Here is a 25775-nt window from a genome sequence, read left to right on the forward strand (position 1 = left end):
TTGATGTTTAACAGTTCTTCACCATCTTAGTTTAGTTAGTTAGCAAAATAAAGTTTAATAATTAGCACAGATATTCTACATAAACTACTCTATAAAATTTGATTAGGAGTTACTCATTAACTGATGGTTCCCTAGCATTTAGTTCCTCATTCATTCCTCACTTGTTCCATGGTAACAACTCAAACGTTTTTGTCCCTTATTGTAAAGTATCACTGGATTTTCTGGATGCCATTAATGTTGTTTATTAAAATCTCAACTTTCATTTTCAATGCAATCCATCAAACACTGTATTAATGAAGCACATCAGCTGTTAACAATGGCTATGTCTTACCATCAGGAACACGAGGGGATAAAAGTTTGACTGAACTATATAGCAGGACAAACCTGCTATTGAATTTCATGTTGTCACCTCACTACCGAATACCCCACAAAGCAAACCCAGAGTAAGGTCACACTGAATTAACCCCTGAATGTTTAGTTATGTCAGATTGGGATAGTCATTACTACATGGACATAATGAATATATATAACTCCCTCCCAAGAAATACTCCTGTTGTCTTTTTTAAAAGTTGCTGCGTGCGTACATTGTTAATCATCAACAAGGCGGACCTTGTTGATCATTTGGTGGAGTACTTCCTTGTACTGTCTTCCTATATTGAAGTCAACATTCATTATCCTGATGTGAGCAGTGTGATCATCTTTTCTCTTGTCTTACCTGATGATACTGCAGATCCAATGGAAATATCTGTGATACACTTTATCATCCTGGGAGTCGTCTCAGGTGAGCTCTTACTACTTGATACAGAAGATAAAAGCAATTATTTATTCCAAATCCAAAATCCAACTTTATTTGTTAAGCACTTTAAAAACAACCAAAGATGACCAAAGTGCTGTACAGGAGAATAAATAAGACATCATAAATGTAAACAGTGATGCTAGGGTGCCTCAGGGCCATCAGCTGGTCGCGGATAAGTATTTAGGCGACGTGAACAAAGTAGTAAGAAAGTAAGAAAAGAGTTAAAAATATCAAAAAACACACTGCAACTACAACAATGATAGGAGCTGCCATAACAGGCTGCCGATAAATTATCAATTATTATATTATTATAATTTCCGGCCCTCTATTCAACTTCCTCTGTTGTCAAAAATATAATATAATCCTGCCCTGAATTTTTTTTTATTATTATTATTTCTAGATGTTTGACATCAGTTTAAGCCACCTCTTCATATACAATTACAATAAAAATGCAATTCTATTATTAAACAGTGGATTAGTTTGGCAAAAGTCAAAGGTTTAAGGCATTAATTTATTGTTTGGACAAAATAATTGTTAATAATGGAAATATTTTCTGTATATTGCGCTTTCTTGTAGCACTTGAATTTTTAAGATGAGATGAAAATACTAGCAATGGCCTCAAGCCAATTTGAGTTTGAGGCCCCTTTACATAGACACATTAATCCACAGATTGTGTGGATGGAGAAATCCCTGTTATGTATATATCCCTTTCCCTTGTTAGACAATGAAAATTAACAAATGGAGCACTTAAAAAAAGGCAATTCCCAACACAATGCATTACATTTAGTGTGTAGTGTAATACTGAACTCTCCTCTCAGACTTTTCTGTGTCATGTAACTGTATGTAAATGTAGTTTGATGAATAATATGACTTCTTCTACCACCTTTAACTTATTTGCCTAACTCAGACACTTCACATAGCAGATGCACTGTATTTGAACAAAAGGCTGTTCTATCCAATCCAATCCAACTTTATTTGTTAAGCACTTTAAAAACAACCAAAGTTGACCAAAGTGCTGTACAGGAGAATAAATAGGACATCATAAATGTAAACAGTGATGGTGATGATGAAGACCACTGTGAGGAATATAGACAGTGATGGCGACAACACTGGAAAGTTCCCGTGGCAGACAACACGGACGAAGTCCGACGGCGACGAGCTCGATGTCCGGGCTGCAGACGCTCTTTCACACAGACGTGCCCGGCGTTAAACCACCTGTTGTTTATGAGCACGGACAGTCCCCCTCCTTTCTTCATGCCGGTCGCGGTGGTGTCCCTGTCGGCTCGAAACCCTCTGGAAGCCGGGAATGGTGACGATGGAGTCCGGTATCTGCTCGATGATTGCAGGGATGTAGAGTTTAAAGCTCCTCTTCTTCATCCTCCGTTTAACCCCCGCTCTGCAGCCTCACCGTCTCCTCCTCAGCTCCTCCGGTATGGAGGGTCTCTCTCCGGTCAGGATGCTAGGGGGCCTCAGGGCCATCAGCTGGTCGCGGGTGAAAACAATGCGACTCCTCGTCGCCATGGAGACCAGCGTAAACAAAAAATAAAAAGTGCTCAAAAACGCCAAAAAAGTATTTAGGCGACGTGAACAAAGTAGTAAGAAAGTAAGAAAGTAAGAAAAGAGTTCAAAATAGCAAAAACACACTGAAAACACATTAAAACTACAACAATGAAAGGAGCTGCAATGACAGGCTGCCGTTGTCGCCGGCGCCATTCCACACCACACATATAATACCAGACACATACAGACATTATAACAAAAGACAACAATCTTGTCAAACTGACTTACTAAATAATATATTGATAAACCAGAATTATTGATAGTGAAAGTGAAGTACCTCCAAGTGACCTCCTTTTGCTGTGGATTGAAACTATATTTCCTCTTACGATCAGTCAGAGAGAGGACACTTGAGGTTTTGTGTGATTGTGGTTTTATTAAGGATATTGTCCCAGTGGCCCGTTTTTCAATGTACTCAACATTATTCTCCGACCTGTAACTGTCTCCTCCAGGTTTAACCAAAGGAGCTGGTGTGTTGCCAGATGGTCCTCTGAATAAGACTGTGGGAGGGACGGTGATGTTCACCACAACACTGAGTCCAACAGAAAACCCATTTATATCAGTGACCTGGAGCTTTGGTGTTAAAACTATAATCACTTCAAATGTTGCAAACATAACGGCCCCAGAGTATGAAGGCAGAATCACCTACTTCCCATCTACTGGATCTCTGGAGCTCAGGAATCTGGCTCTTAGTGACAGCGGGGAATACACAGTTGCCATTATACCTCCTGGAGAACTACAGAAGAATGGAAACACAAGACTCAACGTATATGGTGAGCAAATGTTTCACACTTTAAGTGCCGAATGTAGATTATGCATAGCAGTTGAGAAATAAATAAATATTGTTTCTGTTCAAATATTATAGATGGTTTCTCACTCATGATGAAATGTTAAGTTTCCAAGTCTTCCAATAACTGCATCGTAACTGAGATTTGAATAATTTCACTGGCCACCGATGCCACTGAGTTATATCCGTATGTTTAATGGTATGACTGTAATCACTGATATCAATGTTTTGTTAAAAAAAAATACGATCTAATGGATACACAGAGTTTGTAGTTTGTTAGGTACACCTGTATAGTCTGTGCATATTTATTTGTTATAAAACTACAGTGGGTGCAACCTACCTATGTGTTGTACCCTGCTGCTTTTGTTTACATTTGGTTTCTTTTATGAGGGTTTTAGTTAACAAATATATAAATTACTACTGATGTGAGACCAGTTGCGTTTAATATAGTGAAATGTATATTTGATATGGAATTTTCCTGTGTTCTGAGCAGTCCTTGAACACCTCCTGTCGTATGTTTTTGTTGTTTATTTGAATATTCAGGTATCAATCTGTCATTGTCCAATCAGGGTCTATTAGAGATGAGTGTGGCGTAACCTACCGGATTGTGAGAGGGCGGGGATTAAGAGAGAAACGGAGGAAAAACGACAAGAGAGAGTGAGAGAGAGACGCTGTGCTGTTCATAAATTTATGAAATATTGTTAAAGTTATTTTATTTCTTTAATTAAAAAGCCGAGGGACTGTCGCCACTGGACAGAGGTTTTGAACGAAACAAACAGCGTTTCTATCCAGTGTGAGTATAATCAAAAGGATCTTCATATGAGCTCCAACTGCGCGCCAGCATGCATGGTATCATAAATTGAATAGACTAAAAACCCCGGGTATTTTCTTTATTTTACTTACATTTTATTTGGGTCATGTTGAATAAATGTTACCCTATTTTTTTTGCATTGAATCTGAGTGTGTACTTATAATTCATGTTGCAAATGGAGTAAAAATTGTGTTTTTATGATTTAAAAGGAATGTGGTTATTAAAAAGTATGCATGGGAGTTAGCTGAACTTGGCCTCTCTGCATCCTAGTGAAAATCAGATTATCTAGTCGAAGTAAATGTATAGAAATTTCATATTTAGTAGGCTCCTACCAATTCACCACCCATGCTAAATTGTTTAAAGGTAATCGAGGTAACCATTCTGTAACGAATTAGAATTGAGTGGGAGGGCTACATATGAATATTATATTCAATTTCTTCTAATATATTCTAGAGAGCAACCACCAACGACTGCAGCCTACAAATACCACTGAGTTAAATCAATGCCAGTTTGACACAATATCAACAAAAACTAAAGCTGATTTTTTGTATATGTTCAAAGTATTTTGGGAAAGCCCCAAGTTACCTTTTTGGTCTCTGTATTATCATGAGAAAATGTTCCTTTTTCGTTTGGCAGGATCTTGTGTAAACTTTGACGGTGCAGCAATGAATACTCAACAGCACGTATGAGGTTTCATAAGTACACATATTCTTTACTCAAGGGGAAGTACAGATACTTGTGTAAAAAACAGACTCTGATTCAACGTCTTTTCTCAAGTAAAAGTGAAAAAGTACTCCGTCTCTCTCAGGTACTGAAATGTGCTCAAAGTATAAAAGTACTCTCTTGGTTTCTCTGAAGGAAATTTCTACTGGCTGTATCTGTACAAAAATAACTTCAAATAGGGTTGAGTCTCCTTCTCTTGTCTAAGTATAATCAATAATTCCCCTCAAACACATTAAAACTTAAGTGACGAGCCTGTTTTGAGAATGTAAGCAGTAGAAAGTACAGATATCTGTTGTATTGGGTAAAGAAGAAAAAGTAAGAAATTGTCAGAAAAATAAATACACATGTAAAATACACATACCTGAAAAAACTACTTAAGTACAGTAACAGTACCTGTAGTTTGTTACAAAGTATTTGTACTTTGTTGCTTCTAACCTCTGCATGCCATGTGAAACCTGGGAAACAAGTGCAGTTTGTTCATCTACTGTGGCTTTGTAATGTGGTGGCAAATATTAAATAAGTTTGTTTTTCACCCACAGAGCCAGTCGACAATGTAACAGTAACTCCCAGCAGCACAGACTTGGTGGAGTTCAATAGCTCCGTCAGTCTGTCCTGCTCCTCCTCTGGATCCTCTCTGTCTTTCCTTTGGCGGAATGGCAGCTCTGAGATTACAGCCAGTGACAAAGTTCATCTCACTAATGGGGGCGCCACTCTCACTATAGTCAATGTGACCCGCTATGACGAGGGACCATACGAGTGTTTCGTGTCTAATCCCGTCAGTAGTGGCACCAGCAGTCAAATAAAGCTCAACATCAGCTGTGAGTTACTAACCTGCATGCTCAGTCTTCTATCTGACAACAACTGCATGCAAACATCACGGAGAGTTCAGAGCAGGGGTTAGCAACCTTAGGCACCAATGCCACCATTGGCACATGGTAGCTTACCCAGTGGCATTGAGTGTGTGCAAGAGAGTTTTTTGCCTTCTCATACGCATTTCTTTACATCTTTCACAGCTGTTGGCTGTATATTTTAAATCAGATGTGGATGTTTTCATTACACTGTACAGTTTCCTTTTTTCTATATAATAATGCAGTTTTTCATACTAATCAGTAAGAATTTCTCACAATGATTCAATCTGCATGCCATTTGCCTTTTTATTTTTCACAGAACTAACATCACATTTTAGATTTTGCTGTTTTTTCCCCTACATTCAGTCGGCCCAGAAAACATTAAATTGACAATAACTCCACCACAAGAATGCTATGGGGAAGGGTCAGACATCACCCTGTCCTGCTCAGCTGTCTCCAAACCCTCTGCCCTGTTTTACTGGTTTCTAAATGGAGACAAGCTGTCAGATATTGGACCAGAGCTTAGACTGACGAAGATTCAGATGAATCAGAGAGGAAACTACAGCTGTCAGGCCTTTAACGAGAAAACTCTGAAATATGAAACATCTCAGCCTTCAGTTGTGTGTGTACTGGGTAAGTTTGAATTCCATTGGCAAAGTGTGTACTTAAATCACTAAATTAAATAATAATCAAAAAGACAGACAAGAAATACAATACTTGTATAACATTTGGGAATAAAATAAGTAAATAAAAATATAAAACACTTTTGAATTCAACATTGGAATTCTTAACCTTGCAGGTAAGGTATGATTAAAAAAGGCCAGTCATTACATCCAGTCAACACATTATGAGAATTTCATAGTTTGCGTATTTTAGCAGGCAGCTGTTGTCAGCAAAACACTAGCTGCTCAGTACTAGCTGGTGAATAGTGCAACATTTAGGGTCATCAGGAGGGCCCACAACATCATAAAGGACAATACACGCCCACAACACAGTCCCTTCACACTTCTGCTGTCTGGCAGGCGCTACAGGAGTGTGAAAGCAAGGACAAAAAGACAAAAAGTTTCTACCCCCAGGCCATCAGACTCTTAAACAGTACAGCCCCAGTCATATTTTTTAATTATTATATTGTTACTGTTCTACTTGTGTGTTGCCTCAGGTAGTCAGGCAAAGTTAGATTTTTATTGTACGTACTAATCTTGTGTTTATACTGTACATATGATAATAAACCTCTTGAATCTTGAATCTTAGCAACTCAAGAGTCAGATATTTGTCTGAGCTGGTGGAGACAACAACAGAGCAAAAAGGAGAGTGAATATTGGACTCATTCACCAGGCTGCCAGTGATTAAGGGTCAATGTTGTGTTTACAACTTGATTCACTGCCTCAAAGTGGTGCAAAAAAAATTGTTTGTTGCATGTTTAATGATTTCGTGCTCGAAACTTGTCTGGACAATTTTTAAACAATAACATTTAATCAAATAGGAAGCACATTACATATCAAAGGTCACAAGTCTGATAACTGTTGGCTGTTTCTAATCAGTTGTTGAAGAATCTGGTGGTTTTAATGAAACCATTTTTATCTCTGTTTTACACTGTCTATTTAAGAACTCAACACTTTGTCATATGGCTGAGGTACAGGTTGTTCAAAACTGTAAATGTTAAAATAACTCTGAAATGAATATCCAATAAACAAACTAGGATATTTATTTCCTCAGTCAGTCCTCAGTAATGCAGTTACTTTTGTTCCTGTTTTCACCTTTTCTCACAAAGTCCATGATCTTTTTTCCAACAGAGAAAGTATCAGGTGTTTCTATCACATCAACCAACCTGCCCATTGAGGGGAAACCTGTCAACTTAACCTGTGAGGCTGCTGGCTCCGTCCCCACCAGAAAGTGGATGAAGGATGGCTCAGATTTTAACCTGGCTGACAACATAACACTTCATGATGAGAACAGGGTGCTGTCTTTTCACTCTCTAAAGAAATCAGACAAAGGAAAATATTCCTGTAAAGTCAGCAATCCCGTCAACAGTGAGGAAGCTACATTCAACATGGTTGTTAACTGTAAGTAACAAACTCTCAAAATAATGAGTGCCATAAATCCAATAATTTATTTATTGGATTCACACTGCAGTGTACTGCTGAAATCTTTTTTGTTGGCCTGTAATACATAATTATATTATTATTTATTATTGAACAAGCTTTATATTCTTTAACATGTGTATTCTGTTTTTCAGATGGACCAGAAAATGTTCAAATCAGAGGTCCAAGTGAGATACAGCTTAAACAGAGCTTAACATTAACCTGCTCTGCTGAGTCCATACCGTCTGCTAGTTACATCTGGACACTGAATGGAACAGAGATACACAATTCTGCTGTGTTCACTAAAATCATCACTGACCTTTCTGAAAGTGGCAGCTACACCTGTCGGGCCACCAACAGTATAACTGAGAAAACATCAGTTGCGGTGCATGAATTGTTTGTAACAGGTATGGTGTTGTTTGTAGACTTTGTTGATACTTTTGTGATGTTGTGATTAACCCACAGTATTATACATCTGATAATTTAAAGAGTAGAAGGCTTCCTAAAGATTTTCCAAACAGATTAAATTTACCAATCAAATGTGGTTGATTTGTTTTGAAAATTGAAATGCAAATGTGCTGTATATAGAACAGTTTCACTGCTGTACTTTGCTGGTCTGCTGCTGCCCCGATCAGTAGTTTGTTTGTGTCAGTGTTTCAACGTGTTAGGTCGGCTCTGAACCAATGTTAGTTGCTGCGGATTGAGGCGGCTGTAGACCAGCAGCTCCTGTGTTCTAAGAAGTAAAATTACATAAAACAAACAGAACAGTTCCTGATTTAGAATGGTGCAAAATCATGTTCTTATCTCTCTTTTTTTTATTAAAGCTGTCCCAGACAAAACATCAGGCTGTTCGTCTGGTTGCATCGCTGGAATAGTAATCGCATGTTTGGTCATCTGTGGAGCAGCTGCTGGTGGAGGGTACTACGTTTATAAAAAACAGTAAGTGGAAACATATAACCAGGAGGTCTGTGGAGATTCTCCATTATCCAGTTCATGGTTATCCAAGGAGGGTTGAGTCGAGGGCAACTGGACTAGATTGAAAAGTGTGGGGTCGTTATCAATGTTATTGACATCACTGAGTTTGATACTGCTCCTGGCTGTTGTAACAGCAGTCATGGAGTCACCTGGGTGTAATTTACAGTCGTTGTCACATCTCACATGAGGCCAAATGTAAGTGGTTGTTAAATCTCCTGGGAATTGATGAAAGGACAGCATTGTAGGTGAGGGATAAGTTGTGTTGTAGGCCTCCTTTATATATATATATATATATATATATATATATATATATAATATATATATATATATATATATATATATATATATATATATATATATATATATATATATATATATATATATATATATATATATATATATATATATATATATATATATATATATATATATATATATATATATATAATATCCCTAACTGCATTGGACTGAACAGTGCACTTTCTTGTGTTTTTGTGTGCTGTCTTTTCGGTGGACAAGGTTCTGTCTTGGTGTGTTGCGGTGTTTGAAAAACAAACAGATGTGGTGCTTGTTGAAAATACAATTGAGTTTCTCAGATAGTCCAGCCACGTATAATGATGACGTTGTTGCGTTTAGTCTTCTTTTCACCACACACAGTGTTGGAGTTCTTCCTGGATCTTGTGGCTGTTTTCATAGAGGTCAAAAAAAGGAACAAGAAAAAAACATGCAGTTACTTTTGACATCCTCTTATTGCTTCCTATTTCTTCCATGTAGAAGTTGACCAGCTTTTGTCTGTAAAATCCTCCATTGTACTGGAAATAGGTGGTGTTCAGATAGAAATCCAGCAGTTCACAAATCTGGTCTGTGTTGGGGTTGGTTTATTGGAGGATGTTGTCATGTAGCAGTTGTTTTCTTATGGTTTATAATTTTGACCTAGTATTACGTGACATTTTTCCCTTTTTTATATCATGTATTAATACTGACTTTAGATTAACACCAACACTAACCTTACTCTAGCATTATATATTAGGAATTAACAGTAAACATATTTGTATGTACATTCTTACAAAGCTCCATCAAATTAACCTTCATAGAATTTTTAATGAAAATTAAATTACTTATGTCACTCACTTTAGTCACTTAATAGAAATTAAATTAATCTAAAGATCACTTTTTTTTTTTTTTTCAAAAGTGGTGCAAAAATTTAAATACTTGACTGAACTTATATAAGTAAAAATCCTATTGTAAGTTTGAGACATGTCTTTTTTAATCATTTTTATTAAGTACTGTTTGTCTTTTGTCTGATTGCATGACCACATTTAAAACAATGCTTTATCTCAAATCTTTAGAAAAAACCCCAAAGCTCTACCACAAGAATCGGAGAAACACAAAAGAGGTTTGTATTTATCTGATCTTTCTTCATCCTACACATTGAGAATAAACTACAGTATATCACAGTTATGCAAATTGTACACCTGAATAATCGGCTATAACAAAATTATATTTTTGGCCTAGATCAAGAAAATGTGTATGAGAACACTTCAGCTGTATATGAGAACGTGTAAACTCAACCATCTTTCCCTTTAAAGGTACGTTTTAAATTCATTATTTTGATTTAAAGTAAAGGAATAAATGTGTCCTGAATTGAATTGTGAAGAACTAAGAGTTTTTTTCTGAAAAAAAAAAAAAAGAAATCAAAACAGTGAGTCTTTACTTTAAACAGTTGTTTACTTTTTTCCTGCAGATTATCAGAAAGTCTTCACCGTCACCAAGAATAGAACAGGCACCAATTGTGTTGTTTTTTTTTTTAGAACGGATACCATTTCTCTTCTGCCTTTAGGTTATACATTATATATGTTCACTGTACAATAGAGTAAAAAACAGTAATAGGATAGTCTGATTTTTTGGTCACTTGGTCAAAAAGATGATGGATGTAGCAGCCAACCCTGACACATTATTGCATTATTAATTTTTATGGCTAATGTCTCAGAAAACAATCTCTTATTTATACATCCAGTACAGAGAAACTGAAGCATTTCTACCTAATTTCTAGCCACCTGTTGAATTCAAGTACCATGTTCACTGCTCCTTGAGCAGGTTGCGTAGTAGACTTCAACAAAGACCTCAAATAGAATATATAATATATAATAATATAGATAATAATATAGAAACAGCTTTCTGACGTTTTACACTCTGAGCCATTTTACATTTCATGTATTACAAATTACTTTGAAAATAAATATATAAGTTTTACGTGAGCCTAAACAGTTAAGTAAAGCAACATTTCTTGTTCTGCTATTAATAAACAATGGTGAATGTGTTGGCATTTAATTCTGGTGTGTGATAATAGAAGCAATGAAATTTCTCTCATTTATTTTTATATGTTTTGTGCATTTTTACAGTGTATATCTAATGCTTGCTTTTATTCTCTTGTTTACTTGTGGTGTCCAATCTCAATATTGTAAACATTTTAAACAACAAAAGAAGACATAGAATAAGACAAGATAATTGTTAACAAGATGCATGAAAATACTGTACTGCACACACAACATTTATGTTTTCTCTGTCATGTTCTGATGGCAACGAAATATGTAACATAATAAATAATAATAATATGACATAGCTATATATGTTCAAACACTGCTAACGATGGAAACCTACTAAAGATTTGAAGTGTTTAGTTTTTAATAAAGTTGTATATGTTGTTTACTTGAATTTATATATTTGATTGTTCCTCACTTGTAACAAACAATGATAAAAAAAATAAAGAAATGTTAATAGTTAAATGAAGTTGCGCCTCTGGAGTTTGTTCTTGATTGTTGACTAAGCTTCAAGGACAAGTTAAAGCCAATCATCAGACTCCAGTCCTCGTTATAAATGTGTTCCCATGACAGCTGTAATTATCCGACTCTTTCCCAATTTTATACTGAAAATCTAAGTGCTGTGTTGCGAAATGCCTGAGTGATGAGATAAATCCTTTCAATCTAAACAGCACTTTCATGCTGATGGCTGCAGTGTGCTGCCCTCCGGTGGTGTAACTGTAGTTATTCTGGCAGTCTGGTGGATAGAATATATATTGTTATTGCCCAAGTACAACAGTATTAGAAACTAAATGGTGATATTGATTTGATCTTTCTGGAAAAACTCCCTGAGGCTATAGCCTACAGATAATGGACAGTTAAAGAGACAATCTGATCTTTTTAGCTCGAGTTAAACATATAATATGTGACATTTCTGCATTAAAATGTCTAACACGACTTGAACTTGGTTATATATTTTTTCAAGTGCGTACTTATATTATCCCAAATGTTTCCAATAGTGTTCAAAATGGTAATTTCCTAACTTTTGGGTAAACATGGCAGAAAGTGAGAAAGGAAGGCTTAAACTAAACTTAATGTGAATAAAACTTTAATACATTTAATACAATTCCATAATTTTTAGTAAAATCCTTAAATAATGTAAAAATATCAAACACTATTACCAGGGGCACCATATAGGGGGGAGAAGTTAGGACAATTCCAAGGGCCCATGACTGACAGGGGCCCCAAAAAAGGTAAAAACAAATATAAAATTATGAATCCATCATCATTCAGTATATATATTTCAAATATAATAATAAAATTAATGATCTCTTTGTTTTTACTTGTTTTTGGGAGTAAAAGTTAAATATCCCCATTGACCAAAAAGTAAACATCCATATTGACCGACCACCCCCCTGTATCTGCATGAAATGGTTTGGTCCTGCTTTAGCGCTCTTATCAGTGACGGTGTTTAGTTGCTGTCAGTAGATGCGTCAGAACTACAGTGATCACAATGTTGCCCAGTCAATCAAAATCTGGTTTTCAAAAAAGGAAAGAGAGAAAAGAGAGAGGAAAGACAAAGGAAAGGATGTCAATCTGTAACCCAGTGTTTCACCAAGAAAGGAGCCTATAGTCTGTGAGTGGTATTAACCTGTTGGCTTAATGTCCATAGTGAAATAAGATAGCCAGCTACAGACTAGTGTTAGTCTGCATTTAATCACCATTTAATCAGTTCAGGGAAACGTTTAGCAACATATTCATATTAAATCATTGTCCCTGCCCCTTTTAGCAGACTTAACAACAGATGAGTCAGCAGCACCCCAGTCTCCCCATCACTGTACCCCTCCCTGTCCCAGTGAAGAAGCTGAGCAACATTGTGTTCAATGACAGGCCAGTTAGCATCATTGCAGGGAGTCTGTGGGGATTTCTCTCTTGCTCTTTTTACCATTACAAAAAAGAAAATGAAATATTTATTAATGACAGAAATTCAAACACATTAATAACAATTATTTTCTCACATGATGATCATTATGAAATAAAATTAAAAAACAACAACCTACTGTCTGTACTGGATGCTGGACAGTTGGAAACAGTGAGTAGCTTACCTGAGCCTGCATGTAAGATACAGACAATATTAAAATAATCCAGTTTGATACGTTCATTTAGATTGAATTATGGAATGACATCTATAGATACAGACTTTATTATAATAATAATTAATAATTAATTCCGTTAAGAGAATTTTCCATTTTGAAATTTTACAATACATTGAGACTGTAAAAGATGGCCTTTAGCACATTTTTTATGGTTGCTTTTAATGTTGCATCAAATAGTGAACTGCATACTGTATGCAGACTTGCATGTATGTACAAATCACCAGCAGTAAATATTGTGCTAGTACTAATATTGAACTACAAGAAGCAAGACAGTTGCAAGCCTTTAGTTAGAGTTATGTAAAGCTTTTGATGGGACAGTTAGGTCCTAGAGATGTGGTGACAACAGCTGCGCAGAGGGGGCCCAATTTGATTTTTTTGTCATGGGGCCCAAAATTCCTGGCAGCGCCCCTGACTATTACACACTTGTATTTTACATTTTATTTATATTGAAAGATATGGTATGGTTTGTATGTTTGTTTGTTATAAATACAATACATGCAGAAATATTTTTTTGAAATAATACGTGTGTTCATTTCATTAGTTCACACTAATCGAGTGATTGACTTCATAGACAAAAAACTTCTTCACCTGTGGGATCAGCAGTTCCTGTTGTAAGAGGTAGAAATCTGTAACTTACTGTCACATAATGTAACTGGTTTTAGAAATCTTTGGGATTTGCCACTTTGTTGGAGTGGTATTTGGCATAGGACAAGTTATTGGCCAGTCGATTCACCACCTTGGTCCAGACTGAAATATCAACTATTTAATTGATTGTCATGAAAAAGGATGCAGGATAAATATCTAACTTTGGTGATCTCCTGACTTTTCATATAGCGCCATAATCAGGTACTTATTAGCAAATGTTTGCATGCTAACATGGTGAACCAAGATGGTGAGCCTGGTACATATTATAACCTATAATATACAGTATATATTTATTACCTGTGATAGCCTTCTTTAATGCGGACATACTCTGTTTCTGTTCAGTTTCTCTTCGCAGTCCTGAAATGTATTTATCCTGGTTCAAACATGTAAATCATGTTGTACCTCTTTTTTTTAAAATGATGAATAAAGTTTATTATCATATATATTATTAGAAACATCATCATGTTAACATTGTTACTGAATGTTAACATGCTGATGTTAGCATTTAGCTAACAGCACTGCTATGCACAGAAGAGTTGTTTCTAAAACTTCTTTTATGATGAAATTAGTACAAACAATAGTGAATATTAACCATCATGTCTGATGTTCAGATGTTCAGAACATGCAGTTGTGTTTTATTAGGTTGTTATGTAAAGCATGTACAATAACAAAGGGTTAATAGAGGTAATAATTAAACATGCAAATCCTGTGTGTGTCTTGATGACAGGTTTCATTTATTGCTGATAATATCAGGGACACGTCTTCCATTGTTGCACACACACGGTGGGAGGTCAGACAGCATTAGAAGAGGACCAAACTGAGTAATACACCATGACTTATACGTTTCTCAGATCGGCCATACTTGTGTTCCTCTCCTCAGGTAAGACATCTATTGAATGACTTTCAATTTGATCATCAATAGAAGCACAGGTTGTGAAATGTTGGTTAACTATGTTCATATTTCAGTAGGTGTTTGCTATGGAGCCGGTGTACTCACTGTTGACTTACTTCGCGGAGCAGCAGGGGAGAGTGTGACCTTCACAACATCTGTAAAACCAACTGGTGAACCATTTCTGGCACTGACTTGGAGCTTCAACGGTATCGCCAATGTAATAACCTCAACCAGTGAAGATGTAGTGGGACAAGGCTATGAGAACCGGATCACCCTAGACAAATCCACTGGATCTCTGGTGCTTAGAAACCTGACTGAAAAAGACAGCGGAGAATATGAACTAATCATCATCCCACATGGAGCAGTGCAGCTTCAAGGAGCTGCAAAGCTGGAGGTTCAGAGTAAGTAAGATTTAATAATCTGATGCTGTATTTAATGTCGGGAAGGAATAAAAAATAATGCTTGTGCAATATCATTTGGGTAAAAAAGCACACTGAATGATGCTCTAATATTATCTTTCTATTCATTTTTTCTTCTTTCTTTTTGCACAGCCAAAGTGTCAATACCCACTATAGCCTGTCCCACAGAAAACTTAATAGAAGGTAAAACCTCTGTGAACCTAACCTGCGATGCTGATGGCTTCGTGTCTACCAGAGTGTGGGTGAAGGACGGCCAACCTCTGGTTCCTGGAGAGAGATACAGCTTTCACGATGGCAACAGAGTGTTGTCTATCAGCCCTGTGAACAGGACAGACACCGGAGAGTTTCTTTGTAAAGTCAGCAATGATTTCAGTTCTGCTACAGCCAAATGCGCACTTAAAGTCTATTGTGAGTATTCACTTAGAATTGTTCAAGCCTTTATAATATGTTTTTTTCTCATTCTCATAATAATAGTTACTCCTCTTCTTCCTCATTTGTTCAGATGGACCTGACAAACCAAGAATCGTTCAGACGCCAATAGGAGCAGAACTCGAAGAGAGTGTCACTCTTTATTGCTCTGCTGACTCCCTACCAAAGGCAACTTTCTTCTGGACGTTCAAACACATGAAGATGTATGGGGCCATGCACTACATCCATGAGATGGAAGAGAGGCACCTGGGGAGGTACACCTGCACTGCCCAAAATGCCATCACTGGCCTGGAAGCCTCTGTGTTCCACACACTGCGTGGTATTTGAGCTCTCTTTCATATTTATCTAACTAACAGTACTAACCTGTCAATACTGTTATGTGATTGCAAATAATGGAAAAGACAGAGTAATGTTTTTTTCTTCTGATCCAGACTCCTCTACTCCCATCAGTGGTTCTATGTCCATGTTGGTTTGCACTGTCCTGACCTCGGTTGGACTCATATTGGTCTAAAGACTGTGATGTTAACAAAGTTGCTCATTTTGATCAATAATTGTGTTTATTTTAGATAATTTTTCTGTGTTTATTATTGTGGTGTCTCTTTCAATTGTATGTTCACCAAAAATAAAGCTGTGGATGATAAATGATAAAATGACAAACCGGTGGTACTTCATATTTAGTATTGTCCCTGTAGTATTTTTTTTAAATAATTTTCTTCAGTAATATACAGTTGTGACATTAATTGTTGTAATTTATGTTAAGTAACAAATGAAGTATTGCTAATTGCAGTAAAGGTGTATCTCACTTACAAAGTAAAAATTTTCTCCACAGCAGCTTTGGTCTTGACCAATGACAGTTTCAGCTTTAATAAATCAATCTTAACACTGTGACGTTTTTAGGTCTTGCATATCAGACCTGGCACTTTGTTCTTGTGTCATTCAGCCTTCAAACGTGTGATAAAGTGTCTCATGTTCTGACTGAAGCTTGATGATGCCATATCAAACTGTCCCTATAATAAACTATTATTATAACTCTGTATCAGATAGTGTTGTGTGTTAATGACCACCTATTTTTTTGTTCCACAAGGGTGCACCAGTGTGCTGCCATGAACCCTTAAAGCATGCTGGAACCTACATTCACTGTGAGCTTCACCGTGTTATACACAAAGATGTTGCCATGATCAGTCCTTGCGGACGTATTCGTGGCAAAAAAGAACACAGGCATTAATTACATACTAATCTTTCTTAAAACATTACATTTTAAGAATACACCAGAATATGTAATTGTTTTTAATTAATACTGATGTAAATATATGACCAATTCTATAATCTTAAGTAAGTTGCAGCAAAGTGTCAAAGTATACTGTGCAACAAGACCAACCAAACCTCCATGATTATACAGAATGTAAAACACAATCTCACAACTGTGACACTAATGTTTTCAATTTCAAAATGACCTGTGTATGTGTGTAGCTTACAGTATGTACAGTACTTGTGCTTTAGAGAATATAGACACAGTATTATCTTTTGTCTTCTACAGTCATTTTCTATTATTTTATTGACAGTTTTTTCAGCTACTGTTTTTATTCTCTCCTACTGATACAGAACTGATCTTCTCTTATAGTGCCTGTAACAACTGTATTCTTCTTTTTTTATGACATAATGCAATGTGACTATTCAGTTCTTATCAAATTGTAACCATTATAAAGTTTTATCAGAACTGGACACGTTGATTTGTACAGGAACATGTGAGCTATTGTACCTTACAGGTAGAAAGTAGATCTGTACCGAGGGAAAAAACTGTGGGACACTACATGGATGAGTAAAATACTCATGAATTCATTTGGCTGCTTTTTCTTATTTCTTTGCATTATTCTATGCTTATACAAGTCAAGTTAACAAACATAGGGACATAAAAACGAACAATGTTCTTCACAGTTGTCATACCTGTAATGTATAATGTATAATTGTATACAAACTACTCCTAAAAAATACCCACAACAACAGCACATTATGTTCAGCATGTGGCCTTATTACTTTTATTATCACTGAGTTCACTGTGCTGTAAATTCATCATATCAGTATAATATATTGAGGCTGCAACACTCCAAGGGAGTAAAAGTTTGACTGCATGAGAAAATGTCAGAGTGAATAAGTTATCTGCCACCAGATTTAATGTTGTAAACATAAAATAGGCAGTGATGCCAAACCTTTTGATGCTAAAGATTTTAATAAACATACACCACTGTTCAAAGGCATTGTCTGCCAGGAAAGCATCATTCGGTACAGTCAGATGGCTGAGAGGATTAATTTTATGGTCTTCTTTTAGGTTGTAGAAAATCCTCTTCACAAATAGATGTTATTTTGAATGATGGTTTGACCTACTCACAATTGAAAGGGCAAAAAGAGACAACGGTATCTATGAGCAGTTAAATAGAAATATAAGAAATCACCAGTCATGGGTAGAACAAATTATGAGGCTAAGCATTCAAATATTTCAAGTGAAATTATTTTCTTTGTCAATGCTGCAGGATACACTGGAAGTAGGTTTTATTAATGAGGAATTTATTGTAGGATTGATGAAAAATCTAATAAATGCTTGCATTTGCATCCAATAATACTGGCATCTTATAAAGTACAGTTGATGGTTTTACATCTAAACAGTGGAAATCATCTCATCTTTGCTTTCCACTAGAAAGGTTGTCAGAAATCACAGCTTGTCACTGGTTCAAAGCTCAGATACTGTAACAATAACAACAGGGCTGACGCTGTTAAACACAGTTTAATAGTGCACACTGAAGTTGCTAACGTTGCTTGTGACTGAAAACAAATTAGAAAAACAATAAGGCAACGTTAACATAATGTCAAAATATTTTAATGCTATATATATATGTATATATATAAAACATACATACATTACGCAGGCACATATTTTTGCATTCATGCAAGTAAGCTATTTTATGTTCAGGTTCAGCACATTTTTTAGTTTAGCTTTTAAAGTTGCTTTTGCTAGCTATTCTGTCCACTCTGAGATGTTATGAGGATTTTTTTTGTTGTTTATAGATATGAATGTACCTGAGTTTTGCTTATTGATCTGATTTATAAGAACAAAAACATAATATAGCAAAAGATAAGAATAACACCCACCCAATCACTTCTCACATTATTGGCATGGCTCTTGTTGATGATTGTTTTTTTCAGGCACGACAAAAGACGTAAAGGTTGTACCAGGTGAAAAGGTCCATTGTCCATCCCATCAAACACACATACTGTAGTCACAGCACCTCCTCTCTGAAAACACTTTCCACTGGCCTGGAGAAGATATGGAAACATCTGTGATACTGTTGATCATCCTGGGAGCCATCTCCGGTGAGCTTTTACCATTTTAAGTTCCACACACAATTATTCTGGTTAAGTTAAATTTAAGAAGCTGGCGATTCATATTTTTTTGATTATTAGAGTTTAATATGTTACACAGTGTAATATCAAATGTTCTCTCCAGCTATGCTTCCCCTATCTTACTTTTAAGGCAGTGTTGGATCTAAGAAAAGACCAAAGACCAAAGTGTATCTGTATTAGATTGTTATTCTATAACAGCGGCATGTACAGAAAAAAGGTTTACCTTACTATGTAACACTCATTTCAGTAATGGTGGGGTTTTAAATGATCAAAGTATAAATAATCTAGCCACAATTTTTATTTTTTATACAATTTTGATAATGCTCTGCAATATTTTTTTAAATCTTGATAAAGTCAATGTAGATTGGTCTTGCAGGTTGGCAGTACTCTCCTGACCTTTGTTACACAACCTGTTCTTGCTAATATGACATCTGAGATACTCTAGATTACACATATTACATTTAAAGACCCACCTAATCTTGTTTTCATTCAAATGACTTGATACCGATTTTTTATCACCAGCATTTTGCTGTACAAGAGGTAGCACCTCTCTGAGTCTGATAGTTTTGAAGGCTGGATTTAATGTTTGTGTCTGGTATCTTAAGTAAATTGATTACATTCTTCATTGATACACAGTTCATTGTCATCTGAGTTTCAGTCACATTTATTCCAAACACATAACTGTGTCCTCCAGGTTTAAGCCACGGAGCTGGTGTGCTACCAGACAGTCTTATTGCAGTTGTTGGAGAGACGGTGATGTTCACCACAACAGTGACTCCATCAGAAAAACCGTTCCTGGCAGTCACCTGGCGTTTTTCTGATACATCCAATATAATAACCTCGAGTAGTGTCAACCTGACTGGACCAGCATATACAGACAGGATAACCCTCTTCACATCTACAGCATCTCTGGAGCTCAGAAATCTAGCTCTTAATGACAGTGGAGAATACAAAGTCAACATTATACCAAATGGTGGAGCAGCACAGAAAGGAAGCTGCAAACTGGTCGTATATGGTACGTTGATACATCACTGTTTCACTGTTATATTTTCTTGCTTTACCTTCCCCTTCCAATGCGTAAAAATGCAAACTATCTTGAGCCAGTGTTTGGTTTGTCAATACTGGGCTTCAGCAGAAACATGGCAGTTCAACATGGCAGCCTCCATGGAAGGTGACCCACAAAAAGGGGTCATCCTAAGATAGAGAAACACAGCTATTCCTATATTCAGGTGATTATACATTAATGAAAACATGCTTTTATTTTATAATAAGAAAACATACCCAAAGTTGTTGCTTGTGAAATACTAGAAGCAAAAAGAAGCCTCCAAATGCTTTACAAGCAGTATAAAAAGGGTGTGTCACAGTTGACACAATGAAAATACTTAAATAAAAATCACTCAGTAAGACCGTGCTTACATGAAATACAGCAATTTTAGTGTTCTTTGTCAAATCATTGGAACAGCTAAATCTTTCCACAGTTATTCTTACAAATGTGACTTTGACCTACACAGGTGTGAACTTTCCTGCAGCGTTTGTCTTATGCAATATCAGTTATCAGTTCAATAAAACCTGACTTTGATTGACACACAGGGAGCAAGTGTATTCCAAGCCTCAGTTGTCTATCATTGGTGTTGTTTCTCATCATTTAAATCTAGAAAATAATAATCAGTTCTGTGTAATTATTCTTTTGTCTATTTCAACCCACAGAGCCAGTCTCAAATGTAACAGTAACTCCCAGCAGCACAGACTTGGTGGAGTTCAACAACTCCGTCAGTCTGTCCTGCTCCTCCTCTGGATCCTCTCTGTCTGTCGACTGGCTGAATGACAGCTCTGAGATTACAGCCAGTGACAGAGTTCAGCTCACTAATGGGGGCGCCACTCTTACTATAGTCAGTGTGACCCGTTATGACCAGGGACCATTCAGGTGTCATGTGTTCAATGCTGTTAGTAATGGCACCAGTGATCCAGTAAAGCTCTCCTTCAGCTGTGAGTTACTAACCTGCATGAATATCATTGCATATACACATTTTTTTGAAGTTACTAACATTTCTATTGCTAACTCTTGTTTTGTGTTGACTTTTTATGTGCCACACTGCAGATGGCCCAGACAATATTAATTTGACATCTCCATCAAAAGAATACTATGTGAGGGGGTCAAACATCACCCTGTCCTGCTCAGCTGTCTCCAGACCTGCAGCCTTGTTTCAGTGGTTTCTGAATGGAGACAGGTTGTCAGATACTGGACCAGAGCTCAGACTGATGAACATTCAGAACAGCCAGAGTGGAAACTACAGCTGTCAGGCCTTTAACAACAAAACTCTGAGATATGAAACATCTCAGCAGTCAGTCATAACTGTACTGGGTAAGTTGAACCGAATAGGTTCTTACAGTAGTGATATAGTCACAAAGATTTTACTGTCAATTAGTGCATTTATTTGAACTAGTTTGCCTTATATTACTTATAAACAATTTCCTTGCATTGTATGCCCTTTTGGACCTAAACCAAATTGAATGAAACCTTTATGATGCTTATTAAATAAGCAGAAACAGATTTTTGGTGGATGTATTTGGATCAGACTCTAGATGACTTGTGCATTGCTTTATTACTAATTCCTAATTTTGAAACTTCACACTAAGTCACAATCTTTAAGGTTAGGAATGTTCTCAATACAAAATTACCTCTAAATGCTACTCAAAATATTGTTCTCCTACAGCCCCAGTATCCAATGTGAAGGTAAATGCCAGCACAACAGACATTTTGGAGTTCAGCAGCAGCTCTGTCCGTCTGTCCTGCTCCTCCTCTGGACCCTCTCTGTCTTTCCTCTGGCTGAATGACAGCTCTGAGGTTACAGAAAGTGACAGAGTTCGGCTCACTGATGGAGGCACCACTCTCACTATTATTAATGCAACCCGCTATGACCAGGGGCCATTCAGGTGCCATGTGTCTAACCCTGTCAGTGATGGCACCAGTGATCCAATAAAGCTCTTGATCATCTGTGAGTTATTTCATCTTAAATCATGTTACTTCAAATCCCAGACAGTTAGAAATGTCACGCTTGATTTGTCACAGTCGGAAATATTCTTTGTTGCTTTGTTTTTGCTGGTCAGGAGTAAGTGATCACTACAGATGGGATAATAATTATGAATTTTACTGATACAAAGTAGCTGTCAGTCTTGAGTTAGACTCACTGTCACATGTACTTTTTGCCTCAAACATTTTTTTTTTTTATGTGCTTTTTGCTGCTGTTTCTATCTTATTGTTGAATATATCTTTTTATGTGTCTTGACGCAGTTGGCCCAGAAAATATTAATCTGACACTATCTCCATCACAAGAATACTATGACGAAGGGGCAGACATCAGCCTGATCTGTTCAGCTCTCTCCGGACCTCCAGCCTTGTTTAAGTGGTTTCTGAATGGAGATCCGCTGTCTGATACTGGACCAGAGCTCAGGCTGATGAACATTCAGATGAGTCAGAGTGGAAACTACAGCTGTCAGGCTTTTAACAACAGAACTATGAGAAATCAAACATCTCAGGCTGCAGCTGTCTCTGTACTAAAATGTAAGTTAGAGTAAGTGAGGCCTAAAATACGTTGCACCTAGCACTTACTGTAGGCTTTTAGTGTTTCTGAAGGTTAGAGATTGTAGAGGCTTTTGATCAGACATTTTTCAAGCAGTCTGTGAAAAGAAATAAAACATGTACCTTTGGGTAACACTTTATGATACAATAAAGTAATTATTGGTACAAGATTGTTGGGAAGAAGGTAGGAAAAATTGGGCATTTGGGAGGAAAAGAGAAAAATAATATGTTTTATACAATTAACTCGGTGCGGTACTGGAAAACAAGTTTGGGGCAAATCTTTCTGTGAAAGCTATATAAAGTAATTATGAACAGTTATAATAACTGTGAGGGTAGCCATTTTTACCCCAAAGGTACCCAGTTATAAAAAAACATTTATTTCTCCTTCAAATGGCTGATTGTTACTACCTTCTTCCCTATAGCCTTGTTTTCTTCCTCTATATCTAGATTTAAGTAGCAGTGGGAACTGTAAGTATCTTATTGGTACCTTATTCATACAACACAATTACACTGTAAATAGTGAGCTGTATTTTAAAGTATTTCCTACCTTTGCTCTACTAGTTTCATGGGTCAGAAATAATTCCTTAGAGACTGTTTAGTTGTGTTGTTTGATGCAGAATTGGTACAGAACTTAATATACTTTGCTGAATGTAATGCATTGTTTTTTTTTCTACCCATAGCACAAGTCTCCAACGTTGTAATAACTCCCAGCACCACAGATTTGTCAGAGCTCAGAACCTCAGTCTCTCTGTCCTGCTCGGCTTCTGGATCTTTCCCCTCTTTTCTCTGGCTGAACGGCAGCTCAGAGGTTACAGCCAGCGAGAGAGTTCAGCTAACAGATGAAGGCTCCACTCTCTCTATAATTAATGTGACACGCTACGACCAGGGACCATTCATTTGTCATGTGTTCAATAATTTCAGTAATTACACCAGTGATCCAGTGAAACTCTCCATCAGCTGTGAGTTACAGATCTTACCTGCATAATCAGTCTCTGATGTTTGCTAATGCTAGATAGATCTTTAAATTTGTGGCTTGATTCATGATTATTACAACCATAATGTCAGGAGTGGTTTTGTCTAAATTAGTTTTTACTGTGCTCCGTGCTGTTTCATGTTTGCAGTGTTTGGCTGGTTCTGAGTAAATGATCGCTGTATTTAGTATAATGATACAGTTCCACAGTTGGACAACATACTTAACACTAATGACCCCTTCACACTGAACCAAGCTGCATGCATTGTGCAGCTTTTCTCAAGCTACTATCCTTTCACTGTTGACCGTACTGTCTTGTGTCTTTTTCCCCAGTTGGTCCAGAAAATATTAATTTGAAGCTGTCTCCGTCACAAGAATACTATGATGAAGGATCAAACATCATTCTAATGTGCTCAGCTGACTCCAGACCTTCTGCCCAGATTCAGTGGTTTCTGAATGGAGATCTATTGTCTGATACTGGACCAGAGCTCAGGCTGATGAACATTCAGATGAGTCAGAGTGGAAACTACAGCTGTCAGGCGTTTAACAACAGAACTATGAGATATGAAACATCCCAGCCTGCAGCTGTCTCTGTACTGAGTGAGTTAGTTAAATGGTTACAATAAAAGTAATTTGAATACTTGACTTGCCGCTAACCTCTTTTTTTCCTTCTTTTTTTACCCACAGCACAGGTCTCCAATGTGGTGGTGACTTCAAACAATGCACACCTGTTTGAATTCAGCAGCTCTGTCAGTCTGTCCTGCTCCTCCTCTGGATCCTCTCTCTCTTTCCTCTGGCTCAACGGCAGCTCTGAGGTTACAGCCAGCGACAGAGTTCAGCTCACTGGTGGAGGCACCACTCTCAGTATAACTTATGTGACCCGCTATGACCAGGGACCATTCAGGTGCAACGTGTCGAATGGTGTCGGCAGTGGAATCAGCCGGCCACTGAATCTTTTCATCCAATGTGAGTTTTATGAGAAACTTTACTCTCAAGCTCACACACTTCTATTAACATAGATAGATACTTTATTTATCAGGAGGGAAATTCAAGTATCCAGTAGCATACAAAATACAAAACATACATTAAACTAAAATTAAAAACCCTAACCTTAAGAATAGAATTAAAAATAAAAGATAAAATATAAAGTATTATATATATATATATATATATATATATATATATATATATATATATATATATAAAATTAACAGTAGCTACAGTAAACAGTGCAAATGGATGTGCAGATACAGGTAGAAATTGTCCATTGTCTATTATCTATTGTCCTCCCTGCCTTTACTGAGAGCTGTTGTACAGTCTGAATCATCACCTATATGATCAGCATTAGTGTGCAAATGAGTGCAAAGGCTCCAAATGCCGTATGATGAACATAAGTTCATAAAATTTCATAAGGTGTTTCTGTGACTAAAATAGTGTAAGGGTTTATATTTTATATGTAACATATGTACATGGAACTGTTTGTTCCTCATATCAGGATGTAACAATTCAGTATCTTTATAAACCAAACAACAAGACACATTTTGCCTGTAAAATTGTTCTTGCTAGGTCTTCAGATTAAACTGATTTTACTATAATTATTTTTAGATTCCATTAAACAGTGCTACTGTGGGCGCCTGGTTAGCTCAGTGGGTAGAGCTGGCGACCCATGTACCGACCTGCGGCCCTTTGCTGCGTGTCAGCCCCTCTCTCTCTCTGCCCCCCTTTCCTGTCTGTCTTCAGCTGTCCTATCAAATAAAGGCAATAAAAGCCAAAAAATACTTTGAAAAAAATAATAAAACAGTGCTACTGTGGGTAATTACCTCACCAAATTAAGAGTGCTACAGCTCTCAGCCCTCACAGATTTATAAAAAATGTGTAAAAAAATCTGGGAAAGTGGACAACCCTTCTGTTGAGCTGGTTAAGAGTGAAACCTGCATTTCCTTCAAGGCGTCAGTGCCTGAGAGACTCAACCATTGGGGCTTAATTTAGGGAACCAAAGTTCGACGAAGTGTGTTGATTGCTTAACCTTCACCTAATTGTGATTCACAGTTCTGAATACATACAGGACAACTGAGCTAAGGACTCTACAGTAAAACTACAGCATGAGCTTTGTAATGATAAGGCAGATTCTGAAGACTTAAAGCCGGAAATAAAACACACACTCACATTAAATCTGTCAAAAACAAGTAAAAGCAATAATAACTTAAAACATCTGACTCTTTGGTTATGTTGCAGATGGACCTGACAACGTGGCCATCATGGGACCTGCATCCATGCATGTTGGAGATTTCACAATGCTTTACTGCTCCACTATGTCTGTACCATCAGCATCGTTCACGTGGCTTTTTAATGGAGAGCCAACCAGTTTTAACGAGGCTGTATACGTCATATCGTCCATCAGACGCTCTAA

The 25775-nt window shown here is 36.9% G+C and overlaps 2 protein-coding genes across 2 annotated transcripts; both read left to right on the plus strand.

Moving 5' to 3' along the window:
• Window positions 1-657: 657 nt before the first annotated feature.
• Window positions 658-16453, plus strand: LOC127367319 (carcinoembryonic antigen-related cell adhesion molecule 20-like). Its single transcript, XM_051407072.1, has 12 exons — window positions 658-781; window positions 2806-3126; window positions 5214-5492; window positions 5889-6155; window positions 7316-7585; window positions 7759-8010; window positions 8428-8542; window positions 9928-9974; window positions 10094-10141; window positions 14649-14972; window positions 15123-15398; window positions 15493-16453. The coding sequence occupies exons 1-12, from the start codon at window positions 736-738 to the stop codon at window positions 15744-15746; spliced, it is 2499 nt and encodes an 832-aa protein (XP_051263032.1). The 5' UTR covers window positions 658-735; the 3' UTR covers window positions 15747-16453.
• Window positions 16454-18739: 2286 nt separating this feature from the next.
• On the plus strand, window positions 18740-25775 carry LOC127367320 (carcinoembryonic antigen-related cell adhesion molecule 5-like). Its single transcript, XM_051407073.1, has 11 exons — window positions 18740-18785; window positions 19510-19830; window positions 20523-20801; window positions 20914-21177; window positions 21530-21811; window positions 22108-22377; window positions 23076-23354; window positions 23699-23965; window positions 24053-24331; window positions 25601-25683; window positions 25767-25775. The coding sequence occupies exons 1-11, from the start codon at window positions 18740-18742 to the stop codon at window positions 25773-25775; spliced, it is 2379 nt and encodes a 792-aa protein (XP_051263033.1).

The sequence above is a fragment of the Dicentrarchus labrax genome, unplaced genomic scaffold (assembly GCF_905237075.1).
Source record: "Dicentrarchus labrax unplaced genomic scaffold, dlabrax2021, whole genome shotgun sequence".
Lineage (NCBI taxonomy): Eukaryota > Metazoa > Chordata > Actinopteri > Moronidae > Dicentrarchus > Dicentrarchus labrax.

Excerpts from the sequence above, each read along its gene's own strand:
- LOC127367319 (XM_051407072.1), top strand. The coding sequence starts at position 736 with ATGGAAATATCTGTGATACACTTTATCATCCTGGGAGTCGTCTCAG. Across the intron at positions 782-2,805 it reads CATCCTGGGAGTCGTCTCAG|GTTTAACCAAAGGAGCTGGT; the intron begins GTGAGCTCTTAC and ends TGTCTCCTCCAG. Across the intron at positions 7,586-7,758 it reads ATTCAACATGGTTGTTAACT|ATGGACCAGAAAATGTTCAA; the intron begins GTAAGTAACAAA and ends TCTGTTTTTCAG.
- LOC127367320 (XM_051407073.1), top strand. The coding sequence starts at position 18,740 with ATGGAAACATCTGTGATACTGTTGATCATCCTGGGAGCCATCTCCG. Across the intron at positions 19,831-20,522 it reads CTGCAAACTGGTCGTATATG|AGCCAGTCTCAAATGTAACA; the intron begins GTACGTTGATAC and ends TTCAACCCACAG. Across the intron at positions 20,802-20,913 it reads AGTAAAGCTCTCCTTCAGCT|ATGGCCCAGACAATATTAAT; the intron begins GTGAGTTACTAA and ends GCCACACTGCAG.